Consider the following 23,815-nt stretch of genomic DNA (forward strand, 5'->3'; position numbering starts at 1 on the left):
CAGCGAGGAAGCGGGACTGGCGCCGAGCGCTGAGGGGGGCGGGGAGGGGTGCCGCGGGTGGACTAGGGCAGGACAACGGGAGACAAGGGTGGGGCGGAAACAGGACGTGACGGAAGTCAAACCTACGGAATCTGGTACGTGACTAACCTGCTACAGAAGGAGAGGCGCCCCCGCGCCCCAAATCAAAGTTCTGTACCCGGTCCCTGAAAAAAGTGACAGTGCCATTAACAGAAACAGGGCAAAAGGGAGGCGATTTTCTGGGTTAACGTGTCGTCATCCGGAGAGAGGCGCTGGATGTGAGCCGTCTGCCTCCAGACAGGCTGAGTGTCAGGTTCAAGACCATTCGAGGGAGTGGACGTGAGAGCGACCGGACGTGAGGTTAAACAGCGGTGAAACGACGTGCCTCTGGCTGGAAGCGGACGCCGCCTGGAGCTGCCACTGCCACGCGGTGTGCGAGGGGCTCGCGTGAAAATGTTGCACTCAAGAGACCACAGGTTTCGCCTCGTGTCCACCCTGCTCACAACCGGCCCCGCGGGAAACTTCGCCTCGGTTTCACCGTGGAACAAGCTTGGACGTGAAGGCACTTCACTGACTTACCGTGAAATCACTGCTAGGTGACAAGATTCCCAAAAGAGAGGAGACCTTCCGGCCGATCCCCGAGAGCACACCCTGGCCCTGCGGCAGCACGTGCTGGTGGAACCTGCCCGAGCCGTCAGGCGTCAGCCGGACCATCTGGCCTCCCGCGGAGGACAAGACGAAGCTGCCTCCCTGCCAACAAACGCCGTGAAGCCAGCTCAGTGAGGCATCAAAGAAGGTGAGGGACAGAAACACGAAACACCTCGCTGCAGAGGAAAATCACCTGTACCCGAGACAAACCTCAACCAAAGGGGACGGAGTCACTGCATCACACCCCTCCTTAGGCATCCACGCGCTCCTGCCACTCATTCTGCGCAGGAAACCTGCTGCTGCACTGTTAATTTCCTAACTGCACGTTTTTAAATTCTGATTTTTAAATTACAGATTCATCATATTGCACATTCAGCCAATCACGCATAAGATTTTACTTCTTCAGTAAACCTGCAGAGTATACGTCAACAATGACACGTCTTAGATGCTTCACAGTATCTAAGAGTTTTTAAGTTGCTCTCGTAAAACGTTCCTGAGAGAAGCGACCACCGGGAGCTACGAGCCAGCATCGACCTTCTAGAGCCCACGAGAAGGGCTCCCGTTTCCCTGCTGATCCCAGATTCCTGTCTCTCTGACCCTCCCTCCGGCCTGTGTGGCTCCGAACCCTGCGCTTCCCACCACCTGAGCCTACCTCCTGGTGGCATCACAGCTGCCCAGCATGCAGAGAACGTGTCGTACCTGCACGGCGGTCAGGAACCGGTAGGCCTTGTCGCCGCCCGCGCCCACGGTGGCCTCGGTGAAGATGCCCTCTGCGGCCAGGCTTGGCCAGTAGCGGAGGACCCCTTCGGTAGTGGCGGCCAACACAGCGACAGCCTCAAAAAAAGACATAAGACTCAGCAGCCTCAGCGACAGGAAGACCCCACTACCTGGGAATCTGAGGCAACTGATATAAAGAAACCAGTTTCAAATCCAATTTACTGTTTAAGAAAAATCAGAAATAACAGCTCTTTATACTTTAACAATCACCATACCACAAAACAGACCTTTCTCCTTGCGCAGACCTGTGAATTTTAACACGTGCACAGGCCCGTGTAACTGCTGCCACACGCCAAGGACGCGAGTGGCCCCCCGGGCCCCGTCCTAACCCCAGCAACCATGCTTCCCTTCCATACAGTTCCGTCTTTCTGAGAACGTCCCCTCTGGCATGCGCTGCAGCTCACTCTGCACCCCGTGCAGCGCTCCTCTGTGGGTGACCGTCTGCTTGTCCATCTAACCACGAAAGGACGTCTGGCTCGACCCCGCCCGCGGCCGCCGCCAGCAGGGCTGCCCTGATGTCCCCGTGATGCTTTTTGTGTGGACCTGAGTTGTAACTGCTCTGAGATAAACAGCGAGGACTGGAATGGTCGAGTCCTATGGATCTTAACTTTACAAGAGAGCGAAACTCGAGTGACTGCGGTTTGCAGGCCGGCCGACGATGTAGGAGTCCGGCTGCGCCGCATCCTGCGGGCGCTCGGCTGTGCTGGTACACTGTGTTTCGGCCACAGTGACAGGTGTGCGCGGTATGTCACGGCTGTGTTGAGCTGCGTTTCCCCAGCGGCCCTGGATATAGACCTCTCTCCACGTGCTTACCTGGCATCTGTCCGTCATCACCCAGAAAGCATCTGTTCAAGTCTGAGCCACTTTGAATTGGGCTGTTTGTTTCCTCATCAAGCTCCGAGAGTTCTTCTTATGCTCTGGATATGAGTCTTATTGGCTACATGAGTTACAGATATTTCCTCCCGGTCTATAGCTTGTCTCTTCGTTTTTTTACCGGTGTCTTTGGCAGAGCAAGTTTTTAATTTGGATGAAGTTCAGACTACTCATTTTTCTCTTTTCTGAATCATGCTATGGGTGACTTCTAAGAACTCCTCTAACCCCAGGTCATGATAATTTTCTCCTAACAGTTTCATGGTTTACATTTTACGCTTTAGTCTATGACACGTTTTGAGTCAATCTTTGTCTAAGGTGTGAGGTTTGGCGGGGACTCTGTTTTTGCATAAGGATGACCGATGATTCCAACACCATTTACGAAAAAGACCACGTCAGTCCGATGCCTTTGCGGCTGTCAGGGCGAAGAGCCCCTGCACGGGTCGCTGGCTGCACTGCGCCCCGCTCCCCGCCCTACGTGGGGCTCCCTGCCAACACCGCAGTGTCTTAACTCCTGTAGTTCTACAGCTATGTCTCAGAATTAGATCTGACGATTCCTGCAACTTCAGAGCTCCCTTAGTTAAAAAAAAAAATTCGATAAGCATTTAAGTCACCTACCTGAGTAGAATGAGTGTCACCAGAGTAAGACAGCGCCACCAAGTCAGCATCCCAGTGGAAATCGCTGGGTGGTAGCTGAAGTTCTTTGCACACAGAGAGCTGCGGAACAGACACAAACAGAAGACCTTCACGGCGAATCCGATTCTGAAGACACACCTGACGGCACTCTTTCCTTTCTCTGCATGCTTTATATTCTGATTCGTTGCTGGAAATACCATTCTACAAATAGTCTTTCTTCTCACATTTGTTTAATCAGGCTTTCAGTAATTTTAAAACAAATTTCTCAAGAGATATAAAATCAGAAAAACTTAAGAATCAGAATGAATCCTGAATGTCAACGAGCCCAACCTCTTCCGGGACTGAAGAGTCTGCTGGCCACGGACATGTGTAGGCTCCCTGGGGCACCCTGTCTAGTCTGATGTTTACTTGATCTTTGAAACCGGCATGACTACAAAGTATACGAACTGCCTGGAAAGTATCTCTGAGACGCAGCCAAATATCAGGCCCCCTCTGCTAATTCCTCACGTCCCTGCCTACGCTTGTAGCTACAGCACTGCTGTCTAGACAGCAGGATAGACGGCAAGGGACAGAAGCTGAGGTGAGCAGAGCCCAGTGAGTCCTGAGTGGGGCCAGAGTGTGCCTGAGCTGGACAAAGAGGTTGCTGGGGACAGGGTACTAGACCTACAAGTGACAAGCTCTAGCTAAGAAACAAACTGAAAGTGAAACTAGCACTTATAAAAACTGGTATTGTTTTTCTCCTCTTTTAGTAAACATCATTCAGTAGATTCAGTGACACACAGTTCTATTTTCTTAGAAACAAACGAACTCAGTTCATGAGCTTATATAGATGGCATTTAGTCAGTTTTCTTTACGCAGACATTCATTAAAAATTTCAATGTCTCTATTTTACTGAATGTGAATAACATGGACCTTGTTTAAAATCATCAAAAAGGAGACACTTTCTTCCCAATACACAAATGTACATGCTCATTCGGTATTTTAGATCAAGACAAAAATGCAAATCCATAATGCTTAAGTAGGTTCAGACTGCTATCCTCTCACAACTCTAAAATTTAGGGCAAACATTAGGCGCCACTGGGTTCCCCTCTTCCGTCTCCTCTGTCTCTCCGAAGAGCCATTACCTTAGTAAGAGGCGACAGAGCAATCTTCCAGATGATGAGTTTCTCTTTGCAGACAAGACAAGCCCATCCGCCCTCATCTATGTGAACGGTCAGATGATCATCATCTGCAGAAAACAATTAGGTACAGAGTGAATCTTAAAGCATGAATAAGAGCAACTGTCAGAATTTCCATACATCGAAATCTGTACTGCTACATTCTTCACCAAAAAAACTGCCACTCGTAAAAAAGATTAATTCACGACAGAAAATACTCTTAGATAGTTCAAGAGTTATCAATATCCAAAACATGAGATTTATCTTTGATAACCACTTTTAGAAATGTATCTAAAGTATATGTTGGGCCTAGGTTCAATATTTCTTCATATTTGTTATAAATAGATTACTTTCTGTAATAACATTCACAATTTTATTTTGATAAAGCAAAACAAATAACACACTCCCTAAATATATAAAACATTTACAGGAAAAGTCACATGTTTTCAAAAGAACACGATTTTCAAATAGGTCTTCGAAGGTATAATAAATTCTTCATGATATGGAGATATAAAGAATGACTATCCATATTATGTGACAAAACTAAATTAGCATATTGTTCTCTTAAGCATTGGCGCTAAACTTCCATAAACATGTTAACAGCCTGGAAATTTAATCAATTTAACCTCTGCTCTTTGCTTAAACACGGGGTAGAGGTGCAAAATAAAAGGCACACAGAACATCAAGCCAAAACACCAAACTGTGCCAGGCTGAATGCGGGCTTTTTGCTGAGTTGAAATACCTGCTTGGGATTTTTTTTTTTTCCTAAAAGCTCCGGACTCTCCCCTGGGCACCTGAGGACCTGGAGTCCACGCTCCGCCCTCAGCAAGCTGCCATGGGGGGCAGGGCTCAGGTCCACACCTAGCTTCAGTCTACACGCCCTGACCTCTAGGGATAATCCTCCAAGGCCAGCACCGTTTTGTTACGACACAGTCTGGAGCCATGGACCAGAGCATGCTGAAAGGCTTTAACGTGTAATCTATGCTAGACAGTTTTAGAAAAGTACATACAGGTCATATATTTAAACAGAAACAACGCACGGTAGAGGTTAGCGAAGACAGCTAACAAGGACTCAGGCAAGATGTGCAAGTTCAAGCTGAGATATAGTCCTTCCTCTAGAAGGGAGCACTTCACTTTTTTGACTGTTATTCACAGTATAAAATACATTTTACATCATGATGCGCTCATGCACACTTTAAGCGAAACAAAAGTTGTTTAACGTTATATGAGATGCGCTCTGATATTTTGCATTCATTTTATTTCGTTTTTAAAAAAATGTTGGTTATAAATCACTAACCTAATTTCAGTCACTACCACCTGCGGTTTGAAAAACAACGATCTAGAAAATCACAAAGATCTAGATTTGAATCCTTAATTAAAATGACTTAAGCAGATCACTGAGAATGCTCTAAACTCTGACCTCCAGTCGCCCAGCCCCTCACCCTTAATGCAGCCATTCTGAAGCTCGGGTTGACATCTTCCAAATTCCCACTCTAACTCTCTGCCAGTAGAATCTTTGAAAGCCCCCCCCCCCCCCCATAATACCGTGGGTTTGTGCATAGAGCCTCTGGGGTACTACACAGGATCCAGACAAGGAGCTAAGACTCAATTTTACTGAATTAGTAAACTCAATCATGTGAGGCACTAGATTTGGGTTTTTTTTAAAGCTAAACTTTATACATTTGATTAACTTTTGAAACTAGACAGTTTGCACATGCAGTAGTTACAAACTAATATTAAAGATTTAATTTGTGCTGGAATGAACTCATTCTGCTTTATAAATGTATGTTTCTCAATTACAGTGAAAAACCACATAGCTAACCTCTTCCTCCTCATTTAGGTGAAGTATATCACAGAAAACACAAATTTCAACTGTCGCGCTCGACTCAGGCTTCATCTGAATTGCCAACAGAGGCCAATGGAAAATGACACCCACCTTCAGCCAACGTTAGGGCTTCCATGACCTTCACAGGAAGAGAAGATCCGAACGTTTTCACATCATAGTTCACTGCCTCGGTCCTGGAATGGTGTGGGTATATTCGTGTAGGTGTTCCTCTAAAGAAAAGAAACCACAGTACTTCACCACTAAACTTGGCCACTATCCTGATTTTTATGCATATATGTAACAATAAAGAGAAGATCTTTGATAAACAAGAAAGACAAGGTATAACAGTGAAAACAACCCTGGCTCGTGTGTTTGGTGTAGTTAAATGTATTTTTCATTTAAAAGGCTGGCAGGTTTTAGGAGAACTTTGCCTCAGATTCTTAAACTCACGTTTCAGATGGATACTCTAGTTACTTACAGTCTTTGCAACTCAGCTTCCTCAGCTGTGAAATAAGAAGGTTCACCTAGATCAGCGCTTTTCAATTTGCGGGTAATTTTGAGGGTCTCAATGAGTATTTTTGAAAACAAAATAAAATACAGAGTTTACCATACGCTGTGGTCAAAAAGTTTTACAAGCATTAGATTAGATAATCTTTAAGCTTTTGTTACCGTGAGAATTATAAGAATCTACTCAATCTGTAAAACCAAGCGAGGAAATAAATGGGTCATGAGCATCAGCTCTTACCTGGTCTTCAGCAGCAGATACAGCAGTAAAAATTAAAATTCCTTCTCACCTTCACTTTAACATTCAGAAAAATAATGTAGAGTTACCAGTAAGTTATTCTAGCTCTTGTCATGAAGATTCGACAAGAAGATGCACATATGGGGGGGGGGGCGCTTAGAGAGCTTTGTCTACGGCGGAGTATTATAACAAAGGGTTTTTCTTTCAATGATCACCAGACAGTAAGAAAAAATTTAAAAACACATTAAAGTACGGTTTTAATTCTGTCATTTCCTAAAGGAATGGAAAACACTAAAAAGATCAGCACTTTGAAGAGCACTTTCCAAAATGCAAAGTCAAGGATATCGTGTATTCTTTAAAACTCATTTCTCCTTTAAAGTAGTGCAAATTTTTATAGATAAATTTTATTATAAGTTCTAGACCCAGTATTATCATTTTCCTGCAGGGGAAAATTCGTTTTTGATAGAGGAATCCAGAGGAAACTACTGATAAAAGAAACACGTGGCCTTCTTCTAAACTTCTAAATTATTTGGGGGGTGGGTGGGTGGGTGGTTACTGTTGACCCGTGAGGCAGACTAGTGCTTTGAACTTTTATTCTGTAACAAAACTATTTTTCTCTCACTGCTTATGGAAAGCCTCTTCCCTATGAAAGCAGCTACAAGTTAACTTCTGTAGCTAAAAGCCCTTCATAATTACCAATCGGCAGATACAAACGGCACTTAGCATGTTAGGTATTGTACAATGATTCCAAGGTCGAAAGCCCTGGAAGGATTCCCGCCACTTTACATTTGCATCGTGGCACTTCACACTGTCGTCTGTGGCATCAGAGAAGCAGGCTCGGGTCAGATATTATCTTTGTCATTTGGCAGATGAAGAGTCACGTCTAAGGTACACCAGGTCACAGCAGTAGTAAGAGGGAGGCAGGTAACCGTCGATTCAAATCTAGTTCATTCTTCCCTTCTACACAAACATAACCGCATGAAAAGTGCAAAGCGAAGACTGAAATAACCGCAAAGGTGGCCGAAATCTATTTCCCCAACACTTTTGGCATTCCCCTCGCCGCCTTCTGTTCCGGGGGCTTCCAGAGACACTGCCCAGTGGGCCCGCCAAGGCCCGTGAGCCCGTGGACCCCCAGACCCACCCCAGGACGATCACTTACCGCGAGCTCAGAGAGCTACGGCGGCCGACCGGTGAGAAGAGCAGTGGGGAGCTGAGCGCAGACCCCAGGGGCAGGCCCTTCCTGCCTGTCGCCCGGGGTGTGGAGCCCGGACCGACTCCGCCCAGTGGGCCTCTTCGGGCCCCGGGCCCTGGCGTTCGCGGAGAAGAGACAGCCGGGAACATGACGGAAGGGACAGGAGATCGAGAGCGCGGGTGCTCTGGCCGTGAGGATGCAGAGCGGCCCGCGCGGAGCTTGAACACACAGGAAGCTGGAGGCGCGCCGTAAAGACGTCAAAGCGCAGCGCCGAGGAGTGTGGCCAGGGCGGCGGGCATGGGAGGAGGCGCGCTGTGATGACATCAAGACGCAGCCGGGGGCGTGGCCAGGGCGGCGGGCATGGGAGGAGGCGCGCCGTGAGAACGTCAGAGCGCAGTGCCGCGGCGATGGAAGGAGGCGCGCTGTGATGACGTCAAGGCGCAGGGCGCAGCCGCGGGGCGTTGTGGGGCGTTGGTCCCGCCCAGACCCTCCAGGAAGTGAAGCGGCAAAGCCGGTTCCCGCGTTGACCCGGGTCTAGGTCCGCCTTCTTGCGGCTGCGGCGCTCTGGGAAGTGTGACCAATCCCCTGGCTCGGGATGAGACAGGAGGGAAACCAGCTAACGCTGGTTTAACGCTCGGTGTCCCCTCCCTTCTTCCCTGGGTTTGTCGTTTTCCCATTCGCCGCCGCACAGGTTCATCCACGCTGGAGACCACCGCTCTGTATCTCTAACTCAGATCTTACTCAAAGCCCATGGGCCTCGAACCGTGCCTTCGCGGACACGTCCCCCAGGATGACCTGCGGGCCCCTCACAAGCCACTCGTTAAGAGCTGGGTTCGTGTTTCACTTTAAGACCGCTCCTCTCGCCACCTCCCCGGTCTGTAAACTGGCCTGGGGCCCGAGGCCGAGAGGAGCGCTCCGGGGGTCACTCCTGACGCTCACCTCGCCAGACTGTCCTGGCACCTTGCAGCCCTTAGACCCTCCAGCTGTTCTCGCGTTTGTACTGTTACGCCCTGCACTCAACTTTCCCATCTTTTTAAGCCTTTAGCCTCTTTTTTTGGTCTCCTTGTCTCTGTCTAGTTGCCTGTTCAGGCCCCCTCGCTGCCAGCACGGTGAACCGAGGCAAAGTTGGAGTGGCTCTTGACTTGTAACCGCCCTGGTGGTTTGATCCCAGCCCGTGGTGATTCCCTAAGCGCCTTTGCCAGGTCCTTTGTGATTTAACTCTGCCCGGCTCTTCTGCCGGCACCTTCCACTACTTTCCACCGGCACGCCACATCCCAAGGGAAAAGAAACCCGTCCCCCTCCAGAGCCCTTGCACACGTTTCTTTGGCCTGGGCTGCCTGCCCTCCCCTTGCCTTCACATCAAGTCTTAGGTCAGTGCTGCCTTCTCAGCCAAACTGCCTGCAGGGTTAGTGCCCCTTTACCCTTTGCCTTCTGTGCTCCTGTGTGTAGGCTATGATATTTTTACCCTGCTTAATTGTTGTTTGCATAACTGCCCAGCCCAGAAGGGATTGGCAGGAGATGTTCAAAGTCATGAAAAGCAAGAACCTGCTACCGAGATGACTCTACCCAGCAAAGCTATCATTTAGAATCGAAGGACAGAGAACTTTCTAGACTAGAAAAAAACGGTTTATCACCACCAAGCAAGTATTACAAGAAATATTAAAGAGACTTCTTTAAGAAGAAGGAAAAAATATCAAAAATGAATAAAATGGCAATCACTACATATTTAGCAATAATTACTTTTAATGTAAAAGGATTTAATGCTCAATCAAATGACATATAGGGTGGAACCCAAGACCCTTCTGTATGCTGCCTGTAACAGACTCACTTCAGATTGAAAGACACCCACACAGACCGAAAGTAAAGGGATAAAGATAATGCGTGAAAATGGAAATGAAAAAAAAAAAAAAAAAGCTGGGGTAGCAATACTTATGCCAGACAAAATAAAACAAGAGACAAGGATCCAGCAATCCCACTTCTGGGTATCTGAAAAAACCCAAAACGCTAATTCAAAAAGACTTATGCGTCCCAATATTCATTGCAGCATTATTTACAATAGCCAAGACATAAACCTAAGTGTCTATCAATGGATGATTGGATAAAGACAAAGTGGTACATACAAGTGATAGAACACTACTCGACTATAAAAAAGTGAAATCTTGCCGTCTGCAACAGCATGGATAGACCTAGAGGGAATTATGCCAAGCGCAGTAAGACAGAGGAAGACGAATGCTATATGATTTCACTTATATGTAGAATCTGAAAAACAAAACAGAAACAAACGCATAGATACAGAGAACATTTTGAGGGTTGCCAGACGGTGGAGGTGGGGGTTGGAGAGACGGGTGAAAAAGGGGAAGGGATTAAGATGTGCAATTTGCCAGTTATAAAAAGTCACAAGGAGGTAAAGTACAGCACAGGGAATATAGTCGATAACACTGTAAGGACTATGGTGTCAGATGGGTCCTGGATTTATCGCAGGGATCCCTTCATACGTTATGTAAATGTCTAATCATTGTGTCGTGCACCTAAAAGTAATATAATGTTGTATGCCAGCTATAATTGAAAAATAAGAAATATTAAAAAAAAATAACTCAGGCAGCTTCTTTTACGTGTCTTAACAGCAGGGACCGTGTGGCACCATAACAGGCACGTGGTTGAGCAGACGCAGCCCATCCGCGTGTGGGAGGCCACCGCATGCAGGTTGTGGATGTTTCCCCAGGGGAGCCGCTCCATGTGCACTTCGATGGCATCCGCAGTCACCGCACCAAGGTTGCGTGGCAAGGCGCGAAGTGCGCCCCCTGCCACCTAGGTTTCTGGCCCCACCTTGCAGCCAGCCAGCCAAGAGCAGGTCCTCCTTGTTTCATCCTGGCCTGGGGACTCGGGAACGGGAGAGTGGCCGTGTCTGAGAGGGTCTTGCTGGGATGAACTGGCTCCTGGGCTCTGCTGCACTGGTTAGCGCTTTGACCCCATTCGGTTATGAAAGCGGCTGTTTACCAGCACCTCTGAGCAGGGACTGCCCTGGGGTCCAGGTGTGCGGCTGGTGAAGGAGGGTGAGCAAACGGTCCTCTGCCATTCATTCGTTATGGATTTATGAGCCGGACTGCGTGGTGAGCGCTGAGGTTTGTGACTGTCAACATGAGACAGAGCACTGGGAACGACGGACAGGTGCGTGCTCCATGGCGAGCTTTGCCCCCCGGGAGGAAAGAGCCGTGAGAAGAGTCACGGGGCGCGTTTGGAAGGAGGTGTGAGTTCCCGGACCAGGAACAGGATGAGCGCTGGAAGTGGAGGCTCCTCAGACACAGGTCCCGAGGCAGCAGGGAGCTTGGTGGCTTCTGGGGTCGTTAGACAAACTGACCAACCTCAAGTGACTAAAAGCAGAGAATTGGAGAGATAGCAGGGCCGAAAGGCCTTGTGGGCTCATCACAGGACCCAGAGGACGCAGCACCCAGCCCAGCAGTTAGAGCTTAACGCAGGACCGACGGGGTCGAGTCACGCCCGACCCCCCAACAGACCGCCGAGAACGGGACAGGCAGCCCCCGGGCGTCCTGGGTCTGGGGGTGCAGGCAGGGGCTGGGAATGGAGGCGGCCCCAGCCAGCTGCAGAGCCTGGGCCCGGGGGAGGAGGACGCTGGCCGAGTCCGGAGGTCGGCGTCCCCAGAGCCGCAGTGGACGGCGGGCGAGGCCACGCGTGCGGACGCGCGCTGGGCGGGGCTGTGCACACGTCACCGCGCCGCAGCCCCTCGCGGCTCCATTTCCTGACTTGTCTCTTTACCTCATTTCCTCTATTGTTGTCGCTTTCACTAGAAATCCAGGAGAGAGCCGAGCGCGCGGCCTGGCCCCGCCGTCAGCACCAGCGCCGCCTGGAGCGCCGGCCTGAGCGTTGGACCAGAGGCTGGAGAACTGGATTTCCTCCGAGCTCTCAGGTATCCAGGTGCCGCAGCCCGGGGACCACACCGTGACACCTGCGGAAGCAGCAGCCGAGAGTGCACGGACTCTGGATTTAAATGGGACCTGCTCCAGATCCCTTTTCAAGCGTCCCGTATTTTACTAACAGCACCCACTTGTGAGAATTAATGTTTTACAGCTATGAATCCATTTGTGTACATCAAGAAACAAACACTAGAATGGCTAACAAGCCAAAGAAAACACATTTCCAATAAAATAGTAATCTTTAAAGAAAATCAGCGAGAAAGTCAGCCATCCCAACAGAAAAAATGGAAATGTATGAATTCAGGGCCTGAAACTGGCTCTAGATCACAGACTGGAAATGACCAAAAACACAAGAAAAGATCTTCAATTCACCAGCAATTACAGAAAAGCAAATTAAACCACCCATTGGCATTTCTCTGCTGAATTAGCAGGAATGTTTAAAAATATGCAAAGAGCTCATGTTGAAAGGCTGTGGGGAAAGGTGGGGTCGTAAGTGTCACCTTTTAAGATGACAGTCTATCAAGAAGCCTTATGATTTGTACATGCTTTTCAAGCAAGACAATTTTACTTTGGAAGTTTCTCTGAGAAAAAAGGAAACTGTAACAAAGATATATTATCTGATAGTATTGTTTATAATAGCAATAGAAAAACTATCATAAATGCCCTACAAAGGTTAGAGTATATTCACATCGGAATGCTAAATGGTTAAAAAGAATAAGTGTATACGTACGTAACGAATACTTAAATGTGCAGGAGACCGTCCTCTACATTATTGAATAAAAAAGCAAGTTGACTACAAAATAGTATGTCCCATATAAGCCCATTTTGTTTCCTTAAAAGGCCTCACGATTACACACGCGTGTGCATGTGTGAGCCGTCCCCCAGAGTCACAGCCCTTGCAGTAAGAGCAAACAGACGTTGCTCTACCTGCGACTAGTCCCTGCTGTCACTGACAGGAAAATAGCCAGAATTATTTCCCGCGGATGGGGTAGGATTGTTAGAAATTCCACCCTCAGCAACACTGTAATCAGGTCATTCAAATGAAAGGCAGGGGGACAGCGAAGGTCACCACGGAGATCGCCCAGGCCCAGCCGTCTTCAGGGCATCCATCTAATTTTCATCTACTGGCAATGGACTCTTTGAGAGCGCTCTGGATTCGTGGAGTTTAAAAGTCCTTCGAGTGGGGAAGAGGGTGTATTGTCTTCCCAGTTTCAGGGTCAGCGAGCTCAGTCAAGGGCAGAGGGGAGCATCTCCGGCTTGCGGGCTGTCTGGTCTCCATGCACGTGCTTGTGAATGAGTGTGTTCCAGGAAGGTTCTGTTTGTGGACATGGAAATGCAGATTTCCTGGAAATCCCGTGTGTGATGAGACGTTTTTCTTGTGATTTTTAAAGCCATGTGAAGCCGTGAAGGCACCGGCAGTGTGCAGGGGGCCGCTTGCTGGCTGCTGCGTTAGCTCTGGGAGGGAGGCGCAGCCAAGACCCAACGATGCAGAAGATGCCCAGGCTACGCTTATTGAATGAGCTGAGCGAGTGGAGGTTACGGGGAACAACTCCACGCTTCAGACGTTAAAAACGAGAAGACCCTTAGAGGCGCTTTGACAATGTGTGGTTTTCACGCTTCCTTCGCTTACACATGCAGTGTTTCATGACGTTTACGTGTTGTTAGGTATTTCAATTTCTACCAGCTTTGGCATTTTTATGGAGTAAAATGGGGCCCCAATGGAGCCCTACTTTACACAGCTTGTGATTACTTCCTGGGGCGTCAGGCCAGGTGGGAGGGGACCCACCAGTCCAGGTAAGCCGGGGGGGACACTGATCCTCCGAGCAGGGCTTCGGGGGACTTGGCCGTCCTTCTTTGCTCATCTCGTAAACGGCCCCCACGGCCACATCCGCCCTTCGGAGGCCCCCACGCACGTGGGGCAACGCGAAGGTGTCCGGCCTGTGCCTCTAACGGCCTCACACTCACGGCGTCAGGGCAGCGTTAACTCACAGCGTGTCTGCGACATGCGGGTGACAGGTGTGTGTTTAAATTACAGGAGTGTCAAAGCGTCCAAGGCGGTAACACGTGCACATGCTCTGTTAAAAAGCAGCAGGTGGCGCCGACCGACGATACCTGTTGTTGTGACTGATGTTTATCTGCCCGACCCGCTTTTCTAGACCAGAACCCCACGAGGGCAGACACCATCCCGCCCACCTGCCATCGCTCCAGAGCGCAGGGAAGGCCACTGTCCCTGGCGGGGCAGGGCACAGCCGTTTACCAAAGCAACCAAGCGGGATGTTTGTGCGTAGTGAACATGAGGACATCGAGACCCCTGGCAGGGGGGGTGGAACTTGTCATCACCACTCACTTTTCTGTATTTGCGATGTTAGTTTTTTATCTTCCTGAATCTCCATAGCCAAATTCTGGCAAGAAGCTGAATGCAGCGGGAAGTTTTACAAGAAGCGACAGACACAGATAAAGCACTCTATAAATTTAATCCATGACATAAAGACACATCGAACACCTCGTATTAGAAAATAAAACACAACAGTCAAATTTCATTTTGAAAACGTTTCTGCGGCGCGGAGACCTCCCTCAGACCTCGCGCCTGGTCTGCTCCGGGGAAAACGCCGCATGACGCGGTTTAAACACTAGTAAAGCTGTCAAAATGAGGTCACAGAGGCACTGTTCACTCGTTCAGAGAACACTTAGTTCGTGTATTCACTGAATTATGCTATTCATCAGCACATTCCCTTATGCAGAATAAAATCAATACTTCACGTGTGTCATGAAACAGTGGCTCCTTCTTCCCGTGTAAGTAACCAGGACCTAAAGAGACACCTGGCGCAGGAGGAAACTCCCGTTTTAACTGTGTGGGCTCAGCTGCTCCTCGGGCCGACATCTCCCCTCCGGCGAAGCTCTCTTCTCAAGCTAAGAGCAGATTAATAGCACTGAGGTGAAACGTGGTGAAACCAATGGCTGTCAACACCGCTGTCAGAATTTCAGACGTCTAGGTGAGAATGACTACAATCACGAATAAAAGAAAATGTCATCGTTCTCTTTTCAGAAGAGTGATGAGTTTTTAAGTTTTCTCGATATTCAATAGAAGAGCAAGAACTTCTAAACTTTCTTCGAATGTGTTGAGGTTGAAAACTACAGTTGTACGATTTGGATGTTAGCTTGATTGAATGGAATTTTTAAAGTATTTAAATCACTGATAAAAAGCCATACGATTTAGGTTAGGGATTATAAATTTTTAAAATATAATTTTCAAAATACACGCCTTCCGACAACAGGGTGTGACATTCGTTTCTACGTCCTTCTTGCTAATACCCGGCAGTTTACGCTTTGCTTCCCCCCGTTCTCACAGAAAGAAATATGTGAATGATGAAGAGAGACGTTTCCCTAGTCAAAGGCCGGGGCTTCCTCCCTTTTTAAAACTCGGCAGGCTCCCCTGTGCCCGAAATGTTGGAGACGACACACATCCAAACGGCGTCCTCCCAGAGGGACAGGCGCCCCCAAGCTGCCACACCTCTGAGGAGAATGCGCGTGATTCCTCGCTACTTCCGTGAGGACGGCAGTCAAGTTCCTCTCGTAAGGCTGTCGGGGTGACATAAAGGCTTAGGTGCTGGTCTCCTGCTACGCTACCTGGCGACATTCGACCCAAGGTGGGCAGACTCCCACTGAGAGGATCGCACAGTGCCTGGCCTAAAATAATGAGGTTTTTTATTTATAATTCCCTTTTAGAAGGTGTCATTCAACAATAGCTTCGATTTACAACAGCAAGTAGAAAAAAACGAGGTGTCATGCTATATTAATTAAAATATTCCAAGATGAAAAAAAGTACAAAACCTGAAAATAACTTCAATGCTACAGACCTTTAGAAAGTTACAATGATTAAAAGTCTGAATAAAAGGGTCTTCAGAAAACAACATTTTCTACACTTTGGGAAAAACAGGCAAATTTCAAATAACTTGAAGTGTGACTCGCGGCTTCCGTGCCGCGTGTAAGGGCTTCCCCCCCGCAACGCAGTTTTGCTTGAAAGTCTGCCGCGTTTGGTTTATCAGTAATTGCTTCTTCACGGGGAAAGACCGCTTTGTTTGTCCATTAACTTTCTGTACATCCCGCCGGGATTCGCGAGCAGGTCCTCGTGCCTCCCGTACTCCGCGATCCTGCCCTGGTCGAGCACAGCCACCACGTCGGCGTTCCTGATGGTGGACAGCCGGTGGGCGATGACGAGCACCGTCCTCCCCTCCATGAGCCGGTCCAGCGCCTCCTGCACGAGGTGCTCGTTCTCGGCGTCCAGGGCGCTTCGCGGGAAAGGCATGCGGGAGAGCAGAGCCGTCAGGGCCCCGCACGCCGCGTGCATGGCCCTGCACTAGCAGCGAGTCACCACTGGGGGCGAGACCGCAGCTTCTCGGCCTACGACGGGCACTTATACTACAAAGATGATAAACAGCCTGGGACGGCCGCTCGCCTCGAGAGCATCCCGCACAGGAGCTGACCAGAGGGGCGCGCGGCTCGTCGCCAACGCACCCAGGTCGGCAGGGGAACCCGGCGCGGGGATCGGCCCGCCCGGCCTCCCGACTCCGCTGCTAACTCCTTAATGGCGGGGGAAAGGCACTTTCAGCGGTGGCACCCTGGAGTACAGAGTACGGCCTCGGAGCAGGGAGGCTTCATTCAATACAACTACGCATAGCGCCGAGACATCCTCACCTGGTTGCTTCATCCAGGAGAAGAATTTTGGGATTCTGAAGAAGGGAAAGCATCCAGAAACAGAGAGGAAAAAAAACCACAGGTTATTAGACAACCACTAACTCTCGGTGAGAAGTCTGAACGAAGTGTGGGTACGTGCTGCGGCCTGGACCAACCGCGGAGACACTCTGATACGCGAGGGGTCAGACGCAAAATGCTGCGTGCTGCGTGGCCGCACCCGCGGCGACCGTCGCGCAGGCTCGCCGGGGACACGGAACGGGGCAGCGGGGCGTAGGGGAAGGGCGCGCGTGTCTGGGTGCTGGAGGGCACAGCGTCCCGTGTGCGGCGGCGGAAACGGTCTACGTTGGTCGCGGTGCCGGCTGCACAATGCGGGATGTGTGGAGACCCAGCGAACGGCACTTTTAATGGGCGAATTGCACGGAGTGTGAACCGTATCGCGATAAAGCTGCCAGGAAGGAGGAAAACCGCAGACTCGCGCGCGCGTGAGACGCACCAACGGGGCGCGGGACACGGCTTTACGCCCCCGTCACAGCCGCCGCTGCCCGCCGCTGCTCGGAGCGCAGGGTCGAGTCTCCCGAGTGGGAAGGCCGCTCCCTGACGGACGGGCCCCACGTTGAGCTTGGCCCCACACCCCCGGCACAGCACGGGCCCCCGATGCCAAGGAACGTCTGTCAAGTGTGGGCGACTGCACTCGGGGCCCCCCCAACCCACCTTCCACCCGCCTGTCAACTATTCACCCACTCAGCAAAAACAAAGAAAAAAACCAGAAAGTGACAAATCATAAGGTCTCTAACTGAAAACAGGGACAAGCAAGCCCAGCCGGGGGCCTCGGACGTACCTTAAGCAACGCGCGGGCCACTGCGATCCGCTGCTTCTGGCCACCTGGTGACGACAACGTGTTGTTAGAAACCGAAAGCCTGGAGGAGACGCCCGCGACAGGCGTCTGTGCGAAGCCGCGCGGAGACCTGGGGGCCGGCGCGTCTGGGCCACGGCCGGGACGGAGGCCCGGACGGAAACCGGTGCACAAACGCGCCGTCTCCTCGTTCACTCCCAAACGGGCGCGACCGCCATCAAGGCTGGCGGGGCCCGAGCTCCCCCGCAGCAGGCACTTTCCAAACGCGTGACACGGATTCGCTCATCTAACTGCAGAATCCCTCGGAGTCGCCCCCGCAGCGACCCCTTCCTCACACACGAAGGCCGCAGGCCGAGGCGCCGCAGCGGGCGAGGGCCGGGCCGAGCCCGAGCCTTGGACCTGCACGGGCCATCTGTGAGCGGGCGCCCTGCGCCGCGGGGCCCTCGGAGGCTTCTGAACAGCACGCGAGAGGTCGGGGGGGGGGGCGTCGGGGACGCCCTGCTGTCCTGGCTCAGAGCACGCGGCCCGACGCCCGGCCTCGCCTCCTCCCGCCCGGGGGGGAGGGGACGCCGCAGGCACAGACAGCAGCTGTCCGCGCCTGCACGGGGGCCGGACGTGACACACGGGGCACGCGCTGGAACCCCCTTCTCAAGCTCAGGCTCTTCTCAAAGCGAGGGCACACGTGGGGAGGACGGGGGCCGTCTCACACCACCTCCTCCCTGGCCTCCTGCGGACGCTGCTCCTAAGTCGCTAAGCCACAGCGGTGAGGTCCCAGAGGGCCGGGCCCGGGACTCACGGCTCCCGACCTATTTCGTCCCGGAGAGCTGCGCTTCTCGGTGACGAAAGCGGTCCTTCTGGGTTGGTTTGACGTCTGAAAGGACTCACGGTGGCACCCGCCGGATGCCACGCCACCTTGCCAGGGGCTGGTCACAGGTGGGGCTGAGGAGCTGCCGGCCGTGGCACGAGCTAGCTGGGGGCCCCAGGACGCGAGCGCACGGCACAGACGCCCGCGCCCCACGCTGGGATGGCCAAGCCCCGGGAGCGGGAGGGCTGCGGGGCCCGCTCCGGGGGACAGTGACGCTCGCAGGGCGGGGACGGCCAGCTGCCGCCTGCCGCCGTCCCGGCCGGGGCTCCGCCCTGCGCTGGCCCCCACGGGGCCGAGGCACACGGCGACGTGTCCCTCCACTCCGGGGGCGCCCACACCCGACGGCAAGGCGTCTTCACCTCCTGCCTCGTTTCAAAAACGAGGCACAACGAACTCAGCGTTTTGCGTTAAACTTTCTGCGGTCAGCGTCCAGGTCAGGGCTGGGTGCTGTCCGACCCAGTGGCCGGGACCGCAACATGGCACCACCGGTCACCACGGCCCGGACACCTGCAGTGACGGACCTCGCTGTCGTGGGACGGGGCGCGTCTCGGGATTTGTAATGAGAAAAACCTGCATTTAACCAAACGAAAATGTGTCTCCCTTTAAGTTCCGGTCGTCGGTCCCAGGTCTGCGCTCTGAAGGGACAGCGCTTCTCCGTCACCCCGTGGGACGGCGACGCACCCCTCGTGTCTGGCCGGCTGGGGCGGCCAGGGCCAGGCCCTGTGTGCGCACGGCCCTGGGGCTAAGAATGGCTTTACGTTTTACATGCTGTTAAAAAATCCAGCAAAGAGGATGCCACGTGACAGACCTCCCGTGGCCGTGACGCTGAGGCAGCCGCGCCTGGCGGCAGCACCCGACCCACCGCCCAGCCCGGCTCGGAGCGGGAACGGCGCTGGCCCAGGGCCCCCGGGGCCCCCGCACCGGCCGCAGTCGGTGCCGTTTTCAAGGGTCTCAGGTGGCAAAACACACCTTTCTTCAGGTGGGGAAATAGCGCCACACCGAGCACAGCTCGGCGGCTCAGTCGCTGGGAAGCCGGGGGAGGAAGCGAGGGACGCGGGGGCTTCAGGGGACGTGGGGCTGCGACCCCCGAGCACCGAGGCCGCGCTGAGGCCGCGGGGCCACGAGGACCGCGGGCCCCCGGGCGGCAGCCGCCAGGCACCTGACAGGAGGACTCCCTTCTCGCCGACCACGGTGCCGAAGCCCTGCGGGAAGCTGCGGATGAACGCGGCGGCGTTGGCCACGTCGGCCACTCGCTCCACCTGCGCGGCGGTCACCGAGGCCGGGTCGTCCGCGCCGTACGCGATGTTCTCGGCGATGGAGCAGGAGAACAAGGTCGGCTCCTGCGGGGCGGAGAGACGTTTACGGGACTTCAGACGGGCCTGGGGGAGAGAGGCATCCAGCGCAGCACGGGCCCCCGGAGGACACGGTGGGCTCCCTGGTGCCCCGCGCGCACCCCCACGAGCCCGCACGGCAGACGTGGCCGGTGCCGGAGGGGAGGGCCGCCCGCTGCCTGGCACCCAGCAGGCACCCGCGGCTGCGAGCCCCGCCTCGGGGGCAGCGAGGCGCGCAGCCCCTGCCCGGCCGCGTTTCCCAGCCTTCCATCGAGCGCCAGGGGCTCTGTCCCCACCCACCGCGTTCTGGAGCACGTGCCAACCAGAGGGGACGCGGCTCTTTGACGGCACGCTGTGGACGGGCCCTAGAAGCGAGTACACGTCCAGCTTCTGGTCTCCGAGCCTGGACGACAGGCACGGCTGATAACCTCCCAGCGGCCGAGCGGCCCACACCGCTGCCCCCGCCGGGGCTGGCGCCGGCGGCTCAGGCCCACCCCGTGCACAGAGCGTCACCGATGCAAACCCGCGGCCGGGGGAGGCCGGCCCGGGCAGAGGGGCGGCCGTACGGGAACGTTCGGCCTTGACGTCTGCGGCCTTCTGCGGGGCCCTGGCTGGCCCCATGGTCTTTGCTCCTCTCTAAAACCCTTTATGCAAAACGGTGGACTGTGCCCGCGATGCACACGGGAACCGGGCCGAGGCAGCAGGAGCTGAATGTGACACCTGTCCCCAGCCGCCGACCTCGCTGTAAAGTCCGCACCTCCCCCGGCAAAGCCCTGCGTCCTGAGGCAGGAGCCCCCTCCCCAGGCCCCCACGCCCACCCCTGCTGAGAGTCCAGACCAGGCAAAAGGCAGAGGACGCAAGCAGTTACGAAGGAAATGCGAGAGAGCAGACCCGGCCGCCCACCTGGCTCACTGTCCCGATCTTGGATCTCAGCCAGGCTGGATTTAGCTGCCGGATGTCGTGGCCATCGAGACTGATGGTTCCTTGGAGAGAGGGAAAGAAGGGGTCACTGATCCCTGTGGGGCCCGCGAGTAAGGCAGACACGGAAAGGACCCGTGGGAAAATCCCAGGCTCCGCTTTGAAGATGAAAAGTATACTCGAAACCTAAAACCAACACGGTCCGCGGACTGTCCGAGGCAGAGGCCCCCCTGCGCGCCCGCCGTCTGCCCGCGGCGCTGAGCCGGCCGGCGGCCCCGCCGCACCCCGCCCCACCCCGCGGAGGCCCAGCGCACCCCGCCCCCGAGGGCGACTCGGGCCCAGCGGGACGCGGCCGCGGGAAGCTCTGGTTCGGAAGCCGCGAGGGGTCCCCTTCCCGGGGCGCCCCCCCCCACGCGTGGCCTACTCACCGGCGCCGGGGTCGTACAGCCGCAGCAGGAGCGAGACCACGGTGGACTTGCCGGAGCCGCTCGCGCCCACCAGCGCCGTGACCGCCCCCGCGGGGACGGACAGGCTGAAGTCCCGGAACACGGGCGCCTCGGGGCGCGTGGGGTAGGCGAAGTGCACGTTCCGGAACTGCAGCGCACCCCGGAAGCCCGGCTGCTGCAAGACCACGCCCCCTGCGACGCGGGAGTCGCGTTACCCCGTGACCGGTCCCGCCCAGGTCGGCGCCCGCGGGCCCACTGCGGGCCGCGCGCACCCGCCGAGCTGCGGGGTCTGCAGGGTCTGCCCCGGGCTCCCGGCCCCAGCCGCCCCTGTATCTGCAGCCGCGGGGGCGGGGGGCGGGGGGAGCTCATGGGGCTATCAGAGGACCAGGGACGCCCACGCCGCAAGGCAGCCCCGAGCCGGAGGGGCCAGAGGGCCCTGCCGCCCGGGTATCACCCGCCACCGGCCCGGGAGGCATGCTGTGTCCTGCAGCCCCTTGACACGGGCGGGCCCGAGGACACCCTGGGGTCGGCGAGGGTGGGCACGGTCAGGGCTCGTCCCCAGCACCGGGCAGGCAGCTGGCGGCTCTGGGCCAGCGGTGCAGCCCCCGCCGGCCCCGCCCACCCGCAGCGGAGCCCAGAGGCCTCCACGGCCACGCACCGCTGCGGTGGGGGCGAATCCCCTGCTGGGAGGGTGGGGGGGGGCACCGCGTGGTCAGCCCTGCGCTTCCAGGGCGCCCCCCTGAGGACCCTTTGGCAGGGCGGGGACGACGCCCTTGTCACACTCATCCTTCACAGGCAGAACAGGGGGCTGGCCTGCCGGTCCCGAGCGGCAGAAGAGCGCCCGCAGCGGACCCACCGTCGAAGGGCAGCCCGGGCCGTCTCTCCAGGAGCTCCCAGAGGCGGCCGCCGGCGCCCAGGCCCCTCATCAGCTCCGAGTAGAAAGAGCTCAGACCTGCGGGCGAGAAGCAGACATCGTCACCAGCGCCGGGCAACCACCGGGGACAGTGACAGCTTTTAATATAAAACTGTCACTTCCAGGAGAGGACCCGAGGCTGCTGTGAGAAGCGGGTTCAGAGCCCCTCACCCCACCGGCTTCTACCAGGGAGTCGTCGGACTGTGGCCTCACGGACTGACCGCGGAACTGCAGTCAGTCCTACAGAGAAAGCCCGAGTCAAAAACAGGGCGAGGTAAATAAGAAAAATATCATGCTTACCCCACACGTGGCAGGAATATAAAACACCCCAATATTCATTTTAAATTCATACCGACAAAAATCAAGCCTCTCTCTCAGGCACTGGAAAATTCAACTTTCACTGGGCTGTGGCACTTTCTGGTCCGTCCTTTTTGGCGGCCCTCTGGTTGTGGACAGGGGGACCCCGTGCAGAAGCCGCGCCCTCCCCCAGTGAGCTGCCCACCCTGCGGCAGTCTCCCGGGGCCCCTGCTCAGCCCGGTGTCTGGTCCCCGCGGTCACTCAGGGGTGGGGGGCACGGGGCGCAGCATCCTGACAGCAGGTCATGAGATGCCACTCCTCAGTGACGCGAGGCCTCCCAGAGCCTGGGGTCCAGCTCGCGGACCGCACACCACGCCGCGGAACCGCCGCTGGCTTCCCCTTCAGCCAGGCTGGGGTGACGGCCTGGGAAATGGCTTTTGCACGGAAGCTACTGGATGAGAGGCGCTGGGAGGTCAGGTCGGTACCCCAGAAGCCCCAAGCCGCCCTCCCCCCGCAGCCCCGAGCCGCGCGCCACGCACCTGCGATGCTCAGGCCGACCCAGAAGGCGTACATGAGGAAGGAGGAGAGCTCGCCCACCGTCATGTGGGCGCTGCCCATCAGCAGGCCGCCCTTGTACAGCACCGACAGCAGGATCAGGTTCCCCGAGAGCCCGGTCTGTGGGACGGAAACGCGGAGTCAGGGCTGAGACCCCGCGCGGCGCATGGAGAGGGCTCTGGCCGCCTTCCGCACGTACCTATCCCGGCGAGAGTACTCCAAACGATGGCGTCTTAATCTGAATTCTGAATGAAAAAGGCTCTTAAAATACTGCAGCATTGAAAGAAATGATCTCGTCGGCATGGAAACCGAGCCGCTAAGCCCCTCGTCAGATGCCTGTTTTACTCTGTCTGCCCGGTTTGCCAAGGGAGAAAGGCGTGAAGGGCTCCTGCCCGGCTGCTCCCCGCCCCGGCCGGGGGGCGCGTCGTGCACCCCAACGCCAGCATAGGCCCAGCTCCCTGACCTGCCTTGTGTTGTGGGAAACCCCTGCAGTCCTGGCGGGATGCCTGGTGCTCAGAGCAACAAGGCCATCAGAGCAGATGTGGACTTGCACACAAGGACACATCACGGGGAGGGCGCACATGCCTGACCTGTTCTGGGACTTCTTACTCTAGGGACGAGGATGGGAAAAAGATACCTGAGAAGAAATAGCTGAGAACACGGCCGTGGCCTTGAGGCTGAGTCTGGGGATTGGCTGTGGTTTGTAGTCGCTAACCTGAGAGTAACTGATGATGATTTGCAAAGCCAGCTTTGGGAGGGAGAATTAAAAGCCATGGACACAGGGGTGGGGGGTGCCGGCATTGCCATTCCTGGCCATCCCTCTCCCCGATCCACGTGAGTAAAAGCATTTCCAGACTCGACCCTTCTTCTTAACCGTCTCCGCAACAACTGGCGCCCGACGCGGGGCACGAAGAAGGGGGTGCGGAGCTGCGCCGGAAACCGAAGGGGCGAGTCCGCCCGTGGCGAGCGGCACCTTCGGCACAGTTCTCCAGCACACAGTGCTAGCATGGGGGATTCTCCGTCACGGGTGGAGACCCCGTACATTAAGTTATTGCAACACTTATTGTCGTCTTCAGGAGCAGAAGTGAAGAAAAGTCAATTTCATGTTTTTGTATATAGGTAGACATTGCTACTGGTTCGAGCCA

At 54.7% G+C, this 23,815-nt stretch overlaps 2 protein-coding genes across 2 annotated transcripts in view; both read right to left on the reverse strand.

The window, feature by feature from the left end:
• Window positions 1-8,152, reverse strand: part of NUP133 (nucleoporin 133) — a 40,148-nt gene extending 31,996 nt beyond the window's left edge. The window contains exons 1-6 of the mRNA XM_016163421.2: window positions 7,833-8,152; window positions 6,043-6,161; window positions 4,074-4,177; window positions 2,932-3,030; window positions 1,366-1,500; window positions 598-768 (exon numbers count right to left, since the gene is read on the reverse strand). Of these exons, the coding sequence (XP_016018907.2) occupies window positions 598-768; window positions 1,366-1,500; window positions 2,932-3,030; window positions 4,074-4,177; window positions 6,043-6,161; window positions 7,833-8,014 (810 nt within the window). The 5' untranslated portion in view covers window positions 8,015-8,152. The remainder of the gene's footprint in view (window positions 1-597; window positions 769-1,365; window positions 1,501-2,931; window positions 3,031-4,073; window positions 4,178-6,042; window positions 6,162-7,832) is intronic.
• A 6,100-nt stretch (window positions 8,153-14,252) lies between these two features.
• Window positions 14,253-23,815, reverse strand: part of ABCB10 (ATP binding cassette subfamily B member 10) — a 31,531-nt gene continuing 21,968 nt past the window's right edge. The window contains exons 6-13 of the mRNA XM_016163356.2: window positions 22,655-22,790; window positions 21,762-21,857; window positions 20,888-21,097; window positions 20,445-20,524; window positions 19,370-19,550; window positions 17,331-17,374; window positions 16,493-16,527; window positions 14,253-16,086 (exon numbers count right to left, since the gene is read on the reverse strand). Of these exons, the coding sequence (XP_016018842.2) occupies window positions 15,855-16,086; window positions 16,493-16,527; window positions 17,331-17,374; window positions 19,370-19,550; window positions 20,445-20,524; window positions 20,888-21,097; window positions 21,762-21,857; window positions 22,655-22,790 (1,014 nt within the window). The 3' untranslated portion in view covers window positions 14,253-15,854. The remainder of the gene's footprint in view (window positions 16,087-16,492; window positions 16,528-17,330; window positions 17,375-19,369; window positions 19,551-20,444; window positions 20,525-20,887; window positions 21,098-21,761; window positions 21,858-22,654; window positions 22,791-23,815) is intronic.

This window comes from Rousettus aegyptiacus, unplaced genomic scaffold, assembly GCF_014176215.1.
Source record: "Rousettus aegyptiacus isolate mRouAeg1 unplaced genomic scaffold, mRouAeg1.p scaffold_m13_p_18, whole genome shotgun sequence".
Lineage (NCBI taxonomy): Eukaryota > Metazoa > Chordata > Mammalia > Chiroptera > Pteropodidae > Rousettus > Rousettus aegyptiacus.